The 20,507-nt window shown below is 48.4% G+C and overlaps 1 protein-coding gene across 1 annotated transcript in view; it reads right to left on the bottom strand.

Annotated features, from left to right (window-relative positions):
- Positions 1 to 12,780: 12,780 nt before the first annotated feature.
- The window catches only part of SRL (sarcalumenin), a gene marked incomplete at its 5' end in the record, with an annotated part of 103,945 nt that continues 96,218 nt past the window's right edge, over positions 12,781 to 20,507 (bottom strand). Inside the window, 3 exons of the mRNA XM_084640696.1 lie at positions 12,781 to 16,023; positions 17,296 to 17,529; positions 18,849 to 18,965. Coding sequence (XP_084496822.1) covers positions 15,212 to 16,023; positions 17,296 to 17,529; positions 18,849 to 18,965 — 1,163 coding nt within the window. The 3' untranslated portion in view covers positions 12,781 to 15,211. The remainder of the gene's footprint in view (positions 16,024 to 17,295; positions 17,530 to 18,848; positions 18,966 to 20,507) is intronic.

Below are 20,507 nucleotides of genomic sequence, written 5' to 3' on the forward strand. Positions count from 1 at the left end.
AGAGTAATATGGACAACTGAAAACGATTTTAAAATACCCAATGGGCCAAATCAAGCCCTAGTGTAAGTGGGGTAACTCTGCAGCCCCTCTCTGGAGTTACTCCAGGGCTGGATCTAGGCATATATGGTTTGGATTTATATTGTGTATACCCAGTTGTGTACAGAGCATAAGTGAAAGGCCAGTGGATTGCATTACATTGTAGCATTGGCTCCATGCATGAAATAAAGGCAGCAGGACCTGATTGGTCCAGAATGGAATGAAGAGCCTGCAGGGTGTTAGCATGGTTAGTTCTCCCTGGGGGTACTTAGTGGGGGGTCTCATTCTGACCTCTCTGGGACTTCCCTATGTCCCTCCCACTTTCTCCATGTCTCTCCCTCTTGCTTGCCCTGCAAAATAGTTCTAGGAAGTGCAGAGACTCTAAGGTGTAACCTGGAAAATGAATGGCAAATTTACGTATCAGGCTCATTTCTTTCCTAATCTGCTTCCCTACATTTCCCCTGTTTCAACTGGCTCTAGGATTTTCCATCGCTGCCTGTCCTGACTTGGGGCTTGCTGCTGTCAGTCATTGCTCATGTAAATGAGCTCTTTAACAAGCAGCCCTCTTTAGCACAATTCCACTGGCTTTCCTAATGACAGGTTTCAGAGTAACAGCCGTGTTAGTCTGTATTCGCAAAAAGAAAAGGAGTACTTGTGGCACCTTAGAGACTAACCAATTTATTTGAGCATAAGCTTTCGTGAGCTACAGCTCACTTCATCGGATGCATACTGTGGAAACTGCAGAAGACATTATGTACACAGAGACCATGAAACAATACCTCCTCCCATCCCACTCTCCTGCTGGTAATAGCTTATCTAAAGTGATCACTCTCCTTACAATGTGTATGATAATCAAGGTGGGCCATTTCCAGCACAAATCCAGGTTTTCTCACCTCCCCACCCCCATACACACACAAACTCATTCTCCTGCTGGTAATAGCTCATCCAAAGTGACCACTCTCCCTACAATGTGCATGATAATCAAGGTGGACCATTTCCAGCACAATTCCAGGTTCTCACCCCCCCACACACACAATTATTATTACCAGCAGTATTACCAGCAGGAGAGTGAGTTTGGGGGGTGGTGGTGAGAAAACCTGGATTTGTGCTGGAAATGGCCCACCTTGATTATCATGCACATTGTAGGGAGAGTGGTCACTTTGGATAAGCTATTACCAGCAGGAGAGTGAGTTTGTGTGTGTGGTTTTTGGAGGGTTTTTGTGCTAAATTGGTTAGTCTCTAAGGTGCCACAAGTACTCCTTTTCTTTTTACTGCCTTCCCTAGGATCTGTTGCCTGGGGAAGATATTGCAGGATCAGGTCTCTGTTTAGTGTGGCTGCACATGGACATTGGCCTCTGCAGCTGACCCCCAAAAAGCTGTGATTTTGCTGTGAATGAAGTGACTCTAGTGTTTAATTTATAAAGTGTTGTAGGCACTTTTGCGATGAACAACATGCATATGTTATTCACCTGCTGTTTCCACTGATGAAAGCACATGGTTTTTATACCAGTATAACTTGAGGTAGAGAATGTATCTTTCATCAGGAAACATTAACCTGATGTTCCAGTGAGAAAAAAAAAATTAATAATCCACTTTCACATTCTTCCTCCTCGTCCTGTGCCCTGCAGCACCTTCCTTGGCAGCCCGTAGCCGAGTTGGAATTCTATGTAGAGCTTCAAAACGAGCTGCTGGGATATTTGTGCCCCTAAACATTAGAGACATTGACAAGAATGGTAAGGCTACAGGTATGACCTATTTTAACAGGTGTAATAAAAACAGCTTGTCTTTAACTGGGTGAAACCCTAACTCCTACTTATCCCAGTTTCACAAGAGACTCTAACCTCATTGCATATTAGAATCAGGGCTCAGCAAAGCAGTTCAACACAAAGCCCATAACACAGGATGTATTCCATAAAAGGGTATTTCCTGCAATCCACAGACTTCTTCCCACTTAGGACTGCAAACTGTTTGGGGCAAGGACCCTGGCTGCTATTATGCTTGAAAGTGCCTGCTGCAGTGAAGGTGCTGCTAGAAACACCACCAGCCATAACGGTCTGTTCCGTGCCCAGCGGGGTTACCAGCATTTGTAACCCCTTTGCTCTGGGTGGAAGAAAGCTGAGACTTTCCAGTATTGAGCAACATGAGGATAAAACCTAACATGGAATTATTCCTCTTCTCTAATCCGCAGCTATATAATACTTCAGGGTGAGATCTCACTCGATCTCAAGGTTGTAACTAGTTAGAACCTGGCCAAGACGCAAGCATTGTTAACCTCCAATGAAAAGTGCCAGGGCATCTTTAATGACCACAAAGGGTCAGCCCGTCAGTGTCATGTTTCTTCGGAAATATGGCACTCTCAGCTGCACAGCACCATTGTCACTAAGTGGGGGCACTCGTTCAGTAATGACTCAGAGGAATGAATGCGACCTATTGAATTACTAGCTCCATTGCTTGTACCACCCAGGTCTTCCGTGGCGATTTCCCATCCAAGGAATGACCAAGTCTGCTGCTGCTGAGCTTGGGGTATGATGAGCTCTCAGCATAGGTTGGGCAGCAGAGGCTGCCAGGACAGTTATCACACACAGAGCTGAGCAGTCAATACTTCTGTCCTGAACAGTTCACAGTTTTCTTGAATTTATTTCATATTTGAAATCATTCACCCAGTGAGGTCAGTGCTAACTCTTGGCCTGTGGGGTGCTCACCAGAAGTTCTTGGCTAAGGCCCAATATGTAGCTTTCCCATGAGGTGTGCTCAGTTATATCCCCAGAGGCCCGGCCCAGCCCTGCCTTGGAGGTGGTGTGGAGCTGCAGAAACCTTCCAGAGCTTTCAGACACTCAGGACAACAGCACCTGCTGGCCTCTCCCTTAGGGTAGTGCTGCACTAGAGTTGCTATCCTTCTAATGGCTGGTAACCAGACCCCTGAAGCCTTGCCCCATACCCCACCGCTTTTTCCCAAGGCCCTGCCCCCTGCTCTGCCTCTTCCCCTAAGATCTCATCTCTGCTCTTGTAAGGGTTCCTTCCCCACTCTGAACTCTAGGGTACAGATGTGGGGACCTGCATGAAAGACCCCCTAAGCTTATTCTTACCAGCTTAGGTTAAAAACTTCCCAAAGGTACAAACTTTGCCTTGTCCTTGAACAGTATGCTGCCACCACCAAGCATTTTAAACAAAGAACAGGGAAAGAGACCACTTGGAGACGTCTTCCCCCAAAACATCCCCCCAAGCCCTATACCCCCTTTCCTGAAGAAGGCTTGATAATAATCCTCACCAATTTGTACAGGTGAACACAGACCCAAACCCTTGACTCTTAAGAACAATGAAAAATCAGGTTCTTAAAAGAAAGAATTTTAATTAAAGAAAAGGTAAAAGAATCACCTCTGTAAAATCAGGATGGAAAATACTTTACAGGGTATTCAGATTCAACACACAGAGGATCCTCCTCTGGGCAAAACCTTAAAGTTACAGAAAACAGGAATAAACCTCCCTCTTAACCCAGGGAAAATTCACATAAAACAAAAGATAAACTAATCCGCCTTGCCTGGCTTACCTATACTGGTTGCAATATTGGAGACTTGGATTAGGATGGATTGGAGAAGATGGATTTCTGTCTGGCCTCTCTCAGTCCCAAGAGAGAACAACCACGTAAACAAAGAGCACAAACAAAAGCCTTCCCCCCACCAAGATTTGAAAGTATCTTGTTCCCTTATTGGTCCTTTGGGTCAGGTGCCAGCCAGGTTAGCTGAGCTTCTTAACCCTTTACAGGTAACAGGATGTTGCCTCTGGCCAGGAGGGATTTTTTAGCACTGTATACAGAAAGGGGGTTACCCTTCCCTGTACTTATGGCAGCTCTACCTCTTCCCCCTCAGATTAAAAAAAACAGACATCGGGGCTTGTCAAATGGCACCTGGGCACATAAGCCAAAATCTGGACTGTCTGGGTGAAAACTGGCCAGGTGGCACCCTAGTGGTGCCACACATCCTCTCTCTGTGCAAAGCCAGTGCACAGGGGAGGGGCTGTTGGCCTACCCTGTGCACGTCCCCTCTGGTGTGTCTTGTGCTCTCAGAGGCACTAATGGTCTTGTTTTTCAGAGGCACCCATCTCCCTCAGGCTGTCAGAATGCACCATCGCTGCACTCGGGAGATGTCCGAGACCGTGCCCAGCTGCTAATGGGAGGCATGCACTGGCTAGAACGCTCACATCCGCTGCCCTCTTCAGCAGCGATGCAGGGCCAGGTACAATCCGGTTCAAAGCCACTTGCATGAGGTCACATAGCAGAGCACATGGCACAGGGTAAACTGGCTGAATGACTACTGAGGCCACCAGGTCTGATTAGGAGGTGGAAGAAACGGAGATTTAAAAGTGGGGGGGGGGAAGGGAGGGAAAGAGCAAATCTCTCAGCCCCAATCTGGGTAACCAAAGCGAAATCCCATTCTGCTGTTGATTGATCTAACCAGCCCCGCCACTCTCTGCAGGGACTCTGAGTCATGACAGGCTGTTGTGCTTCCTGCAGAAGAATCTGTGGGCCTCTAGCGATGACTCAGCTCTAGTGAGATGGCTGGGTCTGGCTGACATTACCAACCACCTGTGCTTTTCCCTGGAATGTATTACCTAGGTGGGGGGATCTGAATCATCCATGGCTCATGCTGGAACCCCAAGGGCCAGAGGGAGCATCTTCATCTTTCTCTCTTATGATACAGGAGGGCCAGGGAGCAGTGGTAGAGTGGTCCAGGGGAAATATATAAACTCTAGGCTAATTAAGGCGTGGTTCCCTGTAGACTACAGAGGGTTACTACAGGTTAATTGGAGCACCTGTAGTCAATTAAGCCCTGTTAGGAACCTCATAAAACCCCCCTGCTTCAGGCAGTCAGGGGAAAAGGAGGAAGGAGAGAGAGCTGAAAGAGGGGAGACACCCCCTGTGTCTAAGGACTGAGGGTAACCCCACCCGAGGGGAGAAAACCCACAGGGGTTGAGAGGGGCTGGGACTCAGAGTGAGGAGCAAATCCAGACCCCTCCCCCACTTCCCTCCTCTACCACCTTCCCAGGCTACTAGCGGGGCCTTTGGCACCCAAGAGCAGGGGCAAAGGGTGGTGTCTTAGCCCCCTCCAGAAAAGTGCAGAACCCACCATACAAACATTGGCCATCTTGTCCCGGTCTCTGTGGTCAGTTGTCTGAGGGAAGTTCTGCCCAATAGCATAGGGAAGGGGAATCCTCTCTGTATCCTAACTAATGCACCAGATGGGCTTAAAGTAAATAGTGAAAACAGTGACTTGCTGCCCTAGAGACTTGGGTATGCCTGGGAGGGATTTCGCTGGGCAGCTCCTGCGGGATTTTTCTTCCCACGCATTTTTTCCTGACAATAAGTACTGTACATAGAACTGCTGCCCCCTGCTGGGGGTAGGCCTGAACTGTGTGACTCCGCAGAATGGATTCCCACTTTTAATTGTGTTGTGTTACTGTAGTGCCTTGGAGCCCTCGTTATGGGCCTGGACCTCATTGTGCCAGGTGCTGTACAAACACAGGCCAGAAAGGCAGGCCTTGCTCCAGAGAGCTAACACACCCTCTTGGGTAGAGGTGGAGGCTGCAGAATGAAAGGAGCCAAGAGGCCACTTGATTAGAAATGAATCCAAGAAACCTTGCACTCCCCATCTGCTCGTAAAGGAAGCTCCCAGCTTTATATCCTGTGGCCTGTGTTTAGCATCTGGACAGGCTTTGTGATCAACAGCCCCAGCTGAGGCTGTGCCACTCAGGGAACTAGCTATCATTGGTCACTGTTACCACATATTGTGGTTCTGTTGGGCTTCCAGGGAATTACTGAGGCATGTGTGTTCATACAGCTACCTGTGCTAAGTAAGGGTGAGACTGCGCCCTAAGCAAGGTCTTGCCCACCCCGTATTGGATGGGAGAAAACTCAGCTGGTGAAGGAAATGGTGCTAGCATCTCTGTAGGTGGTGCTCTTCCTGCTGAGTCAGTACTGACGGGGAAGTCTTTCAGAAGAGATGTAAAACCGAGGTCCTGGTGGCTTGAGGGCACTTTAGGTCTCAGGATACTTTTAGCAAGAGTTGGAAGTTAACCCACGTGTCCTAGCCAAACTCTAGCATGGGTAACTACATTCTACCTCCTTAAAATTTCCCCTGTAGCTTCTATTGGATTCTGTATTCTTAACTTCCTGTCCTAAAAGGTTGTGTACTGTTCCCATGCACTGTTAAAGAGTTGTTGCCTTCCATCCCAGAGGTAGCTGCATTTTGGTGGGAGGGGCATGTGAAGTGGTCTATTCCTGTCACAGCGTGCTGGCATGCTGCTGGAAGTGGGGAGTGCCGGATAACTGAATTCTGATGTGCGTGCATTGTTCCTAGCGTTACTGAACTAATGATGCTGTTGTTCTAAGGATCCAGGCACAACTGCAGGGCTGACCTGCTTCCACCAGGCCAGCAAAAAGCCCAAGGAAAATTTGCATTACATTTATATAAGCAAATTTCATACAAAATTTACAGCAAACTCCATACCATGCAACCATCATTCCTCCCCAGATCTAGTAATTATTCCTACACAAATGCACCAGTTCCCTCACCTCTACCTTCCCCTCAGTTTTCCACCTCCCCTGCTGGTTGTCTCTTTGGTGGAGAGGGAAGGAAGTGAGGGCAGGGAGCCAGCATGATTTGCTAGCAGAAAAGGAGGTGGGGGTAATGTGAGCAACCTGCCTCACCCCCACTGGCAGCTGGCCAAACATCAGAGCCTCTGCAGGGATGGCTGGGAAGCTAGAGAAGAGGCCGGCAAGCTGGTGGCACTGGACAAAAGCCAGGCAGGGCTGCAGAAGTGTGGCTGGCTGGCTGCTTTCCTCCGACATCTACTGTACTGAACGACCTAGACAGCACTTGGGCGTGTGTAGCGTTTCTGTCAAGAAAAATTGCTTCTGAGCTTGGAGAGAAAAGTTCCCCATGACGCTGGATTTAAGTGCTACCGTAGGAACCTATATCAAGGTTGCCTTTTGGGCTGAAAGGTGCTATGGAAACCTACATTCCCATTGTGACTTCTGACAGAACTGGTGTGGGTGGCACTTGCAAAAGCCGTGCGCCATGGCAGCAGTGAGCCGGTCTTGCCATCCTCAGAATGGCTCTGCCATCCATGAACAGAATAGTGCAAATCCACTCATACATGGAAATGGAGACGATGGGAAGTAACAACGTCCACAAAGCCCTAGGCTCTGGGCAGTTGTGGGGCATTTGTCTTTGAGATTCCCCCACCCTCATCATGATAGGGATTCCTGCTCTAAGGGAGGGGGAAATCCCAGGAGCTTTGACAATCTGCCCTGGGGGAAGGGGGAATCCTTCCTGCCTCCTAATCTGGTTACCAGTTTAATCCTGCACATGTGCCCAAGAGTCACAGCTGTGATGCATCTAATCCTGCTTAGACCCTGAGATACTATTAGGCTTTACGTCAGGTCTTCGGTCGCAACTCTGGGCCCTGTGTCCCTGCACCCTCTGGTCTCAGGGCTTCCAGTCACCTTTGTCCCCTTCTCAGGGCCTCACGCCCTCTTCCCCCATGGCTCGTAAGGAACCCAGGCCCTCCCCCTACACCAGGCGCCAGGCCAGGGACTCTACAGCCAGCAGCCACGGTCTGCTCTGTGAGACACCTTGCTGCTACCTGCCTGGACTTCTTCCCACCACAGCCTTTTTTTCAGGCCTTCTCCCCACAGTTTCTCTACGTTCACCCTTCCTTCGCGGCCAGGATATGCTGCCTGCCCCGGTGCCCCCAACACAATCCCAAATCGAAAGTACAAACTGTCCCCCTCTGCTGCCGTCTTTAGAGCTGACCTTCCACCCTCTGAGGTGGGCCTCACGTGGTTTCTCAGTGGAGCCCTCTGCCTTTCCCCCACACCGGGCTCTCTCTCCCTGGAAGTCCAGACCCTGCCCTTTTATCAGGGCTCCTCACCACCTGAGCTTGCTCCAGCCTAGGAGCAGCTTCATGTCTCTCCTGGCCTCCTCCCCAGACTCCTCTACCCAGGTGAGGATCCCAAGGCCAACTCTGCCCTGGGCTTCCTCCCTCACACTTCACCCTCTAGTACCAAGAGCGGAGTCCTTTCCTCTCCCTGCCACCTCCTTCTGTGCCAGACTCCTATAGCACCACCTCTCTCCTCCTCCACCAGGCTTGGATGTAACCAGTGGGTTTAATTGGCCTTTGAGGCCTCCCTTAACCTTTCCCTACCTGTGTGACCATTGCAGGCCCTTTCTAGGATCACTACCTGAGATTTCTCACAAGGCAGACTGTAGTAACGAGCCAAAGGGCCATTCACCTACATGTCAGTTGGAGGTCAAAGGGGGTGGGGGCCAGTCTCGCCTGGTCAGGCAGAAAGGGTGTCTCTGATAGATGCACCCTGTGTCACGTTTCCTATGTCCAGGCCAGTGCCACAGTCCTCATGACAAAGGGGCTTGCTGGGTCGCCACGGCATGTCTGCAATTACCTTAGCGTGCTCTTTTAGGACCAGATGGATGGGGGACCAGCCCTTCCTTTTTGCAAAGGCAGATTTCTGGCTCTGCAGCAGCCCATACTCTACTTGTGATGAGCACCTGAACCTGCTCAGTATCACAGCGGTGAGTGGAAAACAACTGCAGCATGGCCTGCTTTTTGTGCGCGAACCACATCCCCAAGCATGGTCAGACCTCTTCCTCCCCTCCCCCCCTCCAGCTCAGAGGCACAGGCGAGTCTGATTTGAGGCACAGATGTATTCACAGACTAGGTGCCTCTCCTTTTCGTGCAGGGCGTGATCCTCCTCTTACACAGCGGGTATGCCTGCAGTTGGAGGTGGGGGCAGGGGTGAGTCCCAGCTCATAAAGACAGTCACACAAGTTCTCATGGAGCTAATGTGCTAAGAATACTAGTGTACCTGTGGTAGCACAGACAGCAGTGGTATGGGCCAGCAGCTGCTTTGAGTACAAACCTATCTGAACCCTGTGGGTAGTGCAGGGTTCCTGGGGTTCAGGCTCAGATGGAGGCCAATCTGTGTGTCAAAGTGTCAGGCAACAAACAGCCAATTAGCGGTCTATCCCTCTGGCAGGCAGAGCAGGGAGCAGATTTGGCCTAAGCCTCCTGACTAAGGCAGCCCACAAACACACAGTCTGGGCCCACAGTCTCTTGGCTGGGGCAAGCCACAAACAAAGCACAGGCCTTCTGCCCTAGGGGTCATAGGCCGCCCCCCCCCCCCCCAGAGGTGGGGTTGGTGGCAGCAGGTAGGGTCCCAGCCCAGGGCTCTAACAGTGGCAGATGATTTCACCACTGGGTCAGTGGGGATCCCTCCAAAACACACTGGTAACAAAATCGGCCTAAAGTCTGCTTTCCAAGGGCTACCTTCTACCACAGTCCAGGTTGAGGGTTCCGAAGTCCAAGAGTCCTCCATTTTCTTGGGGTACACTGTGGACAGCAGTCCCAGCAGCTCCTCTCCAGGGTTGTTCTCCTCTGGGGGCAGGGTTCTGGAGCAATGGAGACCCATCTGGCTCCCGCTCAACTGAGTTGCAGGGCCCTCTCTTTATACTTCCTGCCCTGCCCCCATACTCCCGGCACGTGGGGCCGGACTGGCTCAGCTCCACCCACCAGGAGAGTGTAATGGTCCCTTGGGCTCAGGCTCGGAGGGAGGTCACTCTGCTTCACTACAATACATATGCAGGCAGCTAGCCTGTACTGCCACTCACTACTGCCTATGCAACCATGACTACACCTACTATTTTTAGCACCCTAGTTCAATGTGAGCTAGTGTGAATATGTCTATACAAGATGGGAATCACACCCCTTGTGCCCAGCGTAGATGTAGCTGGAGTAGATTAGGAAGAATCCACGTAAAATTCTGATAAGCAAGAGGACAACTTGGCAGCTAAATCTTTAGAGCAATGTAGGACCAGCTAGGCTGTATCAGACCTGAGGGCCATCCACACCAGGAGCCTCTCTCCTACCACGGCCAGCATCAGAAGGTGCAAGAGCCCCACAGTAGTAGATGTGAGATAATCTGTGACCTACCCCAGCTGTGTCTCAACCTGGTCTCTGCTAGTTAGTGATTGACCTAAACCCTGCGCTGTGAGGTTTAATACGCCTTCCAGAATTTGTCGTCATTAATTACAATAACTGGATATTCATAGTCTCCATATAAATACCCAGTCCCCTTTACAATCTTGTTAAATTCTTGGTCTGAGTGACTTCCTGCGGCAGCGAGTGTTACAGTGTAATCACATGTGTGGGCAAAGTGTTTCCTTTTCTGGAGTTTGAATTTCCCACCTTTTAATCTCCTGACTGTCCTGTTCTCCCTGTCCTCTAACATAAGAGCAAGGGAAGTCCTCATTGCCCTTGTCTAGCCCATTCATTGTTTCATAGATTTTAATGATGATTTGTCCCTTTTCTAAGGTAATAATCCCAGCCTTTCCAGTATCTCTTCATGAGAGTTTTTCCAGGCCCCTGGTCATTCTCATCACCCTGCTCTGAACCCCTTTAGTTCTGCCCTGTCATGTGAGAGATAGGGTGACCAGTGCTGCACAAAGCCACATCACTGATTGAAGGCATTCTCTATGTTATTTTCCATCCCATTCCTTATGCATCCTGATACTGTTAGCTGCTTTGATCGCAGCTGCACGCTGAGCAGAAGTTTCATTGAACTGCCTCCAGTGGTGCCCATGGCCCTTCCTCTGAAGACTCTACAGCTCCCAGCAGTGTCCAGCGCAAACCTTAACTGGGAAAGTGTGGGTTGAATGTGTCCTTAAAGAATGCCTCTTATTCCTAACCGATGCTCCTGTACTGGAGTGGTACCAGGTGAGCCATGTCCTATGAGAGCCATTTTTTCTGCGAGGCCCCGAAAGGGAGAGGAGGCCTGGCGGTGGGTTCTTGGGTGAGGGAGAGCAAGAAGATGATGGGGGAGCTCTCCTCTGGTGAGCATGGAGCACTGTGCCAGCTGGATTGTGGTTAGGTGAGGTGCCCCTTTTAGCACATCCTGAAATGGTTGCAGGAGAGGTGAGGCAGTAGAAGCTGAGCTTGGAGGAGTGCCTCGCCCCTAAAGCTAAGATGATCCACTATGCCATGTGTGGGGAGCTATGAAGAGAGCTCTCCCCTTCTCTATGGCTCACTGAGAGGGTGTGGGTCCCAAAACATCCTTCTTTTGTAACATGGGATTGCGGTATGGCAAAGGCTGAAAGCTGGGTGTTCTGATGCTTCCCTATTCCACCATCATCTCCCCGTCCAGTTTGGGTACTGCTCTATGCTTTCTGTTAGCAGCATGAACATCAACCAGAGCCACCTGTGTGCATCTGAGGGCAACATTTCATTTCCCTTTGGAACTCAGAGGCGCAATCTGGGATTCTGTCCTTTCGTCCCCTCGTTTTGTATAAGCACCGCTCTACTGCATGGGGCCCAATCCTGCTCCCTTTGAGGCCAATTACAAAACTCCCATTGACTTCAACAGAAGCAAGTCCATGGTTCCAGCACCTCTGTGGACAGGCAAAGAAAGCAAATATAGCCGTGGAATGTGTTTGAAAAATACTGATTTTATTAAACGGGATGATTTACAGGACCAACAATTTTATCCAAATGCACATTATCATGAACACCTAATTGGGAATATATTACAGCATGTAATTCCTTATAATGTGTCTGTCCAGATTCCTGTTAAAAAAGAAGCACACAACAGTGGGTTTAGGGATGTTGGGTTTTTTAGCAAAATTTAAAAAAAGTCTTCAGGCTCCCTGTTTTCATTCCTGATGCATTTCCTGTAACTCAGAGACGCATCACTCATGTCATGCTTTATATTTTGTTTCTAATCAAGTTAATTTTGTTTCATAGAACAGAGACGGTCAGATTGATGGTAGGAGCCTGCTTTGTAATCAGACTGGGCCAGGTGAGGTGGGCTTTGAACTACAGACCTCCTTAGACTAACAATCACTTGCTGTGGCCATGCAAGTCATTTCAAGTGTCAAGGGGCTTGGGAAGAAAGGCCATCAGAAATGTGTCAGATTCCCAACAAGGGCTGTGGCAGCCAACAAGAGCTGAGAGTGGGCCCAGCTAGATGTGCAGTTAAACAAATGCACAAAAATCTCTCTTCAACTTCTTAGGTCCATTGTTTCTTAAGGGTCACCTTATGTCAGGCCACAGGGGGGTTAAAGTTGGAGCGCCAGGAGTGCTTTTAAAAAGAGAATCCTAGTGTAAATTTTCAGATGGGAAGGTGGTTACGATCAGTGCATGAGCCTCTATGCTGGGCTTTTGAGCCAGTACTGTGCTTGTGTCAGTCGCACGTGAAAAGGTGAACTCATCCAATTACAGGAAATTTTCTTGAGTATATGCAGAGATCTTCATTGTCAATGAATGCTTACCCAACAGGACGTCAACCAACAGGCCCAGTACCTGTAGACAACCATGCTTTACATCCTCCTCAATGCTGCTAGCATTCCTCCGTCTATATCGTGTTGGTAACACCAGCCACACCATAATCCTCACCTACACCAACACCCAAAAGGAGAGCAGTAGCTTTATGACCGGCAGGATGCTAGTGACCTAGAGGGAACTAGGAAGGAAGGACCTGGGTATAGTGAAAAGAGGATGGCAAGAAACGGAGGAAAGAAAAGGCAGGAGAAAGACTGAAGAAAAGGGAAAGAAAAAAAGAAGATGACAGCACAGCAAAGAGAAACAAAAAGGCAAAGAACAAGCAGGAAGAATAAGGCACAGAGAATTAGAAAAGTTTAACAGACTTATTTGCTTATGGTGACAATAAAACATAATGTGATGGCAGAAGCAGTGGCAAAATTAGCACAGTTTTGACAGTTTTTTTCATTCGCTCCTAAGAAAACCATGCAAAACTAGGCCAAGTGACAGGAGCAGCCGGTAAGCTTAATGGAGAACAATGAGACGTGAGAAAGTGGGTGACCAAGACAAAGAAGGAGGAGGAGGAGCAATGGGGTAACGTAAAAGGAAGTGAGTAAAAGAAGAATAGAAGTGAATGGAGGAAGCAGCTCCAAGGCAGTCTGAGACCTCACTATATATTGACTCACCAGCATGTCACTTCTCTTTGTGCTATTTTGGATGCCAGTTTCTCGGACGCCTCTTTTTGCCTTCATTAGCTGCCCCGGTTCCTTTCGGTGCTGTGCACAAAATCCCTCGGCATGTAACCTGCCCTCTTGCAGTACTCATCGATGTGCTTGTTTCTTCTCCAGCACCCAGCCTTTTGGGACGCATTACCCATCGGATGTGTCCTCCAGGGTGACACATTTGGATCAAGTCAAGCACCCATGAAACAGTGTCCACTAGAACTCACCTGGATTGCTTTAAAAGACCATTTCTTTTAAACTCAAGGTTTCAGCAGCAAGGAAGCTGAATTCCAGACCAGTGCTAGATACGTTTGGTTCTCCTGTAGTGACAGCTCCATCTCTATTCTCACATGTGAATCAGAGAGGTGCTGCCTTTCGGACCCCATGCCAAGCTCCCAACAGGCTCTGGTCAGCACCTTCCGCTTTCTCATCTGCTCAAGTTTCTTCTTTAAAAAGCCAACATATGGCTCTTTTTCCTATTGTCTTTCTATCTTTGCCTTGCTTTGCTTGGCATTTCATTGTATTCTTGACCCCAAGCAGATAAGGCCCATAGGCATGTTACAGTGAGTACTTTCACTCAGAAGGTTCTCTGAAGACCAGCCTCTGGTCCATTTGACAGGAAGAATAATGAGGAAAGGCTATTTACCAGGTCTCGTACACCATTCACCGTTCAGGGCAACATCCACCTTTTTCTTCAGTTAGTGCTTAGCTCAACCACCAGCCATGCTGGGTCATTGCAACCAAACAATACCTGCTTGGTGAAGAGGGCTCCCATACTTCCCCTGTGCCTTAGTTGCCATCTACAATGAACTATGTCCACAAAGAGGCTAGAACTGGTTCTGATGGCATCATTTCCTGCAACTCACAATTTTGGGTGTTGGTGTGTTGGGGCAGGTGAACAACATGGCAACGCCAACAAATAAATATGACTGCTTGGCTCAGCCCAAATAAGATAGGGCCCAGATACCTTTGACTGCCTAACCTACAGCAAAAAGTTTGGAAGAGAAAACAGGCAACAGCTGTGAAACGGAGGGTGTACCTGTCTTCCTCCAAACCGAACAACAACACAGGGATCTGACTTGGAGAAAACATGCAACACTGGCATAAACAAGGTCAAAATGCAAATCGATTAACCCTTTGAGCCCTACCAAGGTTTGTGCTTGACTTGCCAGCAACTGCATGACGCTAACGGCAAATGCATACACTAAGCTCTCTGCCTCTTCTCAGGCACAGGGACAGACCGGTGCTTTCAAAGGCTTTCTTCTGAACTTTCTTGAGTTACAGCCACTGTCTTTCAAATGTAACTCAAGTGCCATTGCTCTTTCAGCTCTAGTCCATTTCTCCTTCTGAGCCAGACTTCCAAATCCCACCTGGGACATGCATTTGGTGCTAACAATGCCATATGTTTCCAGAGATTGGACTGAATCCAGTCTAAACATGGACATGGGGTCTTTCTTTCCCTACCCCGGGGATAGGAGAGGACTAATACCTGGGTGAATGCTAAAGATTCTGAGTTATAGCTCAACTGTCATCCAAACGGAGCTCACAAAGAACTGAACCTGATGGCCTACAAGTCTTGGAAAGAAAATAAACAGATTATTTATGTATAGGCATTTCTGTGGTCCTCATGCCTATATACAGCCACCAAAAGCTGACATTTACTCTGCTGGATCTCTCTCTCCCCAGCGGTGACCCTCTCCAGTTCTCCAGGTCAAGGTGTCGGAGCCTTCCTCCAGGTTATCATTCCAGAGTCTGCGTTTCCTACTCCCTGTCTGCTTAGTGTATGCAAAGGTTGAACTTCTTGTTCCACACTCATGAACTTCAGTACCAGCGAAAAAGCATCTAAAGCGTTAGTTCACCATTTGTTGCTTTTACTTACAGCTTAAACATTGCTTTCTATTTAAAATAACAAAGATAATGTCAGGAATTCACAGTTCTTTATTCTCTTTTCTATGCCCACCCCGCTTCCTCTGCCATTAATGTCAATGACTCAAAGTCCTCGTTGTACCGTAGCTCTTGCCAGTGTGGCACTCAAAGGGTTAATAAACCATGGCTTCTTGGACAGATAAGACATAAGCTCATTCACCAACAGGAAAACATGAATGGTTATGTTAGTACATAGCATGTTATGGTTTCCTATAGCGGTTCCTTGGGGTTTCACCACAGCCAGTTGTGTCACAGGAGAGAACACTGGGCTTCTTCCCCAAGCCAATACTCCCCAAGAGATCAGGAAGCTCATGAGTAATGGCCCTTTCGATCTTCTCCAGGTAACATCCTCCCATGTAGGAACACTGCTGAGCTAGCAGCTTGAAGCTGCTGATAGGATTGATGCCGAAGAAGTCCTTATAAGCCTCGCGGTTGGGGAGATCAAACTTGCTGACATTGGTCTTTGCCAGGATAGACTTGAAGATGTAGAACTTGTCAGGGTCTTCTACAATGTCCTTGAATACCAGCTCCCCATCACTGAAGAAGGTCATTTTGTCCTTGTAGGTTTGCAGATAGCGGTCGACCAGGAGGGCGTGGATGCGAACCCGGATGGCATGTTGGCGGATGAAGGCAATCTTATTCTCCAGCCTGTTTTCAATCACCTGGTTAAGGTCTTCTAGGAGCGAGATTTCTTCTTTAAGGAACAGATCCTTGTGGGTTTCAGGGTGATATTCCGGGGGCCAGAAGGAACTGACATAGACCCTGGGAGGTTCAGTGACATTGATCAGAGGAGCCAAGCTCCAGAACAAGGCGCCATAGACTCTCATAAGCTCCTGAGTGGCGAGACTGTCCGCTTTGTTCAAGATTATTCTTATCTGAGACTCCCGGCCCTTCAGCTGACGAAACAGCATCTCCAGCTCCAGACCCACATCCAGCTTTGTAGGGTCAAAGACGACAAAGATGAGGTCGGCTCTGTCAATGAACCACTGGCACACGTCATTGAATGGGTAACCTTTGGGAAAGGAGAGAGAAAAAAATCAACCAGAAATGTCCAGCTCCCCACATCTAATACAGGACCGATCCATTCAGTCACCAGCATAGATACGACACAGGCCTACCATGTCCAGACCCCTTCAGACTTAGACCTCATGCAGTGGGAAATCTTGTTTCTCAGCTACTAAAACCATCGCAGATCAGCTTGGCGCCAATATCCACAATCAGTCTATATTCACTTAGCACTGGTGCCTTAGCTGGCATTCTCTGATAAAATTCTGGCCCCAGTAAAGTCAACGGGAGTTTTGCCATTGGAACAGGATTTCCCCCTGGATTTAAGGTAGATATTGAGAGAACGGAGGTGGGGATGCCATGTAATTAATGCACTGATGAGCATATAGGTAAATAACAGATTTTAGTAGACCATTCAAACATTTTATTAATATGGTGGTACTGCCTTTCACCTCTGGGCCCACTCTGATGTACACACTGCTGCCTCCTAGTGGTTGGGGGTGTGTTTTGCTTCTTCTGGAATTAAATTCTTTCCAAGTCACTTCCAAACTTTCCTTTTCTCTGCAGCCTGTTGTTGATTATCTGTGCTCTGATTGTTTTCTGAGGCCATGCTTTGGCCACTCCAATGCTGCCTAATGTATCTAGTCTATGGGGTGACAAACCCCAGCAGTGCTACCCCAGTTGTGAGATACGTTATCCTGGAAGTTGTGGTGTTCCAGCATTCCATCGTGTCCTGCTCTAACACAGAGGTTTTGGCAGGGGCCTGGATCAAAGGTTTAAGAATATGATAGAAAATAATTGGCAAAGTGCAGCCCATAGGCTAAATACAGCCCAAAGGCCACAAACACCCCCTTCTTGCTTAAGTCTCTGAACATTGCCCCTCCATATTAAAGAGGAAGTATGCTCTATCTGCTCTATTTTATGAATATTGGGTGTGTCCCTGAGGCCTGTGTCAGGTGGCCATTACAAACACAGGCGGGCAAAATTTTGATGCTTCTGCAATCTACAAATAAACGCCCAGCAACACCTCCTCACTGGCCCTTTGTTGTGTGTGACCTAATGAATACAGCCTCAACTGGGCCTCAGGAGACCTTGGTTCTCTTCCTGGATCAGCCACTGTCACTTTTTTCCTCTCACCTGTAAAACAGGGAAAATACTACAGCGCTTTGAGATCTACTGATGAACAGCATTGTAGAAGAGCAAGGGACTGTTGTTATCTCACATTTATATTGCTCCTTCTTTTCTGGTCTTTCTTACAATGAACAAAGCAGGTTACTACCTCGTTCCTGTTGCTTGCGGTTTTCAATGATGCCCGGTGTGTCTACAAAGGTGACCCGCTCTAAAAGCTTATGAGGCACCTCTATCCCGATCAGCTTCTCCAGGAAGTTCTGCCCAAACTTTTCGAGGGGAGAGAAGGAGCGTGCACTGTCAGCAGCCATCACAATGCCCTCGATGGTCTTCAGCTTCGGGCCGTGCATGATGACTGTGAACTCAGAGGTGGTGGGTTCAGCCCCTGTCCAGTAACAAGAGAAGCAGAGAAGGTGAGCTCTAAAGTCTAAGCTCTCCTGCTGGAAATGAGTCAGACTCGGTGTCTGATACTATCTGGGGAGGATACTGCTTACTCATGAATATACAGAGGGTGATCCAAAGCAACAGGTATGGTCAGAGAGCATCTTGCAATATCATGTACCTCATGCCTTGTAGAATGTCTTGAGGAAACATAGGGCAAGTCTACACTATAAAATTAAGACAACCTAAGTTAGTTTGTACAGCCACCACAGTAATTAAATTGCTTTGCATGTCCACACTACACTCCTTGTGTCAGCGGTGCATGTCCTCACCAGGACTTTCAGTGTGGAGCATCGTGGGACTGCATCCGAAAGGCAGCAAGTGTCAGTATAAGAGACATAGTGTCTACACTGACACTGCATTGACCTAACTACATCAAACTACGGGCTACGCCTCTCGTGGAGGTGGAGTTGTTAAATTGGTGTAGTGGGTGGATTACACCGGTGGCAGCTACATTTTAGTGTAGATGCTTACAGAGTTAGGTTGACATAAGGCAGCCTATGTCGACCTAAACTCTATAGTGTAGACCGGGTTGTAGCTATTCCATGGATGCATGAGTGCAGTTTTTTCCTGCAGTGGTTAATCTACACTGAGATATCACGAGTGTGAAAAGCATAATAAAGGACCAGCTCTGCTTTCTAGTGCCTTGATTCTCCCTATGCCCAGAGCTCAGTACAGGTTTTAATTCAGCAGTGCTACGCTCAGCGGTGTTCAGGGATAAAAGGGAGTGGGAGCTGAGAAGAGGAGATGGGAAATGTCATGCCTGTTAAAGTAAATTAATTGGCTCCACGCATGGAGGGGAAGGATAGAAGGAAAAGGGCAAGTTCCCCTTGTTAGAAGATTGTTACTCTGCTGGCCTGGAAAGTGACCTGCAGTGCAATGCCCTATCAGGATGGAAGATCTCAGTCCTGAGCCTCTGGACTGCAGGAAGTAGGAATGCTGCTTCGGCAGATGCACAGCTTGATCCCGGGGGGTGAAGAGGAATCTCATCTGTCTTTCTCTGCACCAATTCCTCTGACTCTTACAGGAGCAGGGTTGCAAGGATTCAAGCCCTCCCTGACCAGAGTGATGGCTGTCACCTAACAGCCTGGGAGGTTGCAATGAGTAAAAAGAGAGGTTCAAAGAGCAGCTGGGGACAATGTTTACCAGCCAAGCTCTGGCTGAAATTGACTTGAGAAGTGAATGTACGAGTGACAGTGCCTGCTTGTACCCTTTGCACAGCACATTAAGCAGAAACAATGGGCGAGCCGGAGCACACATTACCTGTGTACAGCTGGTAGGGCGTGTCGTCCAGCCCTAGGAGGTAGTTTATCATGGTGGATTTGCCAACGCTCCACGGTCCCAAGAACAGCACCATTGGCTTGGACGTAATCTCCCCATCTGCAGAGAGGGGAAATAACAAAAGGAAGTGAACAAGCACTAGAATTTGAGCTCCCCGCTGTAACTAATGTCCCAGCTGAAGAGTGAACAAGAGCTGCCCTGTCCCACACAATTAGCTAAATGTTCCGAGCTCAGGGAAACTTTCCAACGTTCCTTCAGCCGTTTGCAAGAGCAGGGCAAAGCGACAGAATCGCGCAGGGCCAGGGTCATGGATATGCGGGTGCACACATGCTACTTATGCTGCTAGGGTTGTGCTTAGCCTTCAGAACCCCTGGTACTGAATATGTGGAACAAAACAGTCCGGTCTGTGACTGACCCAGGTGCCCAATGTTAGCTAAGTCTGAGTTGGTGCTAGACAGGCAGGAGACTCCCTCAGTCGGATCATCATCTGTGAGATGGAAGAAATTATACGTACTTGATTGCCGCCCTCCTGACTATACCCAGAGTGGAACGAGCCTCACCCTTTGGCTGCCTGATTATGTACGGCCCTATGGCTGGACCTCTGTCCACATAGTGCAGTGGGCCACCCCACCAAATGTGCATTGCTTGTGGCGCACAATAGGGTTAAAGTCCTGATCCAACTTCCACCGAAGTCAACAGAAAGACGCCCATTGACTACAGTAGTAGCTGGGGCAGACCTCACTGAACAGTGGTTCTGTAGGAGCTTCACACCCAGATGACCACACATGTCCCAGTGGATATTGTGCTTTAGAATTCTATTAAGTGGTGATGGACAAATTCGGGGTAATTCCAGGATCTCCTAGTACCTCATATTCAAAGCACCACAAAGCCATAAGTATTTAACCGATTCCACCCTTCCTGGTCATCTTGGATTATTACATAAAAGTCCCCTCAGACTGACCCTACCCAAATTATGCAAGGTCTTGAAAGGAATGTTTTTCTACTCCATTTTGAAGACATATTTGCTTAGTGAATTTTGAGTTAGTTTTTCCAGGCATCTTTTCACAGGCAGTAGTGTTTCCCCAAAAATGTGTATGCCTCCACAAAAACATGCCCTCACGCACTCCAAGCAGGCCATTGTGACTGCAATTATTTCTTTTGTGCAAGCAAAGTGGCAATTTGTGTGGACATGGGCAAGTTTTTGCATGTGGAATAGATGTGCGTGCATTTTTGCAGGTTTCCCTTTTACAACTTCTTTTAGAACACAAATCAATTGGAGATTTTGCCATGATCCCCATGATATACATGGGCAAGCTGAGAGGTGCAAGGCCAGGTTCAGAGACTGGGCAGACTGGCACAATGGGGCTGGCAGCAGGGGAACATTGCATGCCCCAGCTGGTAGGGATCAGTAGGAAACTCATCAAGGGCCTGATCTTGCACCATTACAATCAATGGGAGTTTTGCAGTGGACTTTCATGGGATCAGGGCATAAGGGCCTGATCCTGAAGCCCCTTACTCAAGTGAGGAATACTTCAAGTGAGGCTACTCATGTAACTAGCCCTCCTGAAGTCAATGGCAAAAATTACTGAGGTGAGTTTCTGCAGGATCAAACCTGGAGCCATCTGCTGAGAAGCATGGACA

The sequence above is a fragment of the Lepidochelys olivacea genome (genome assembly GCF_965140295.1).
Source record: "Lepidochelys olivacea isolate rLepOli2 genome assembly, chromosome: 10".
NCBI lineage: Eukaryota > Metazoa > Chordata > Testudines > Cheloniidae > Lepidochelys > Lepidochelys olivacea.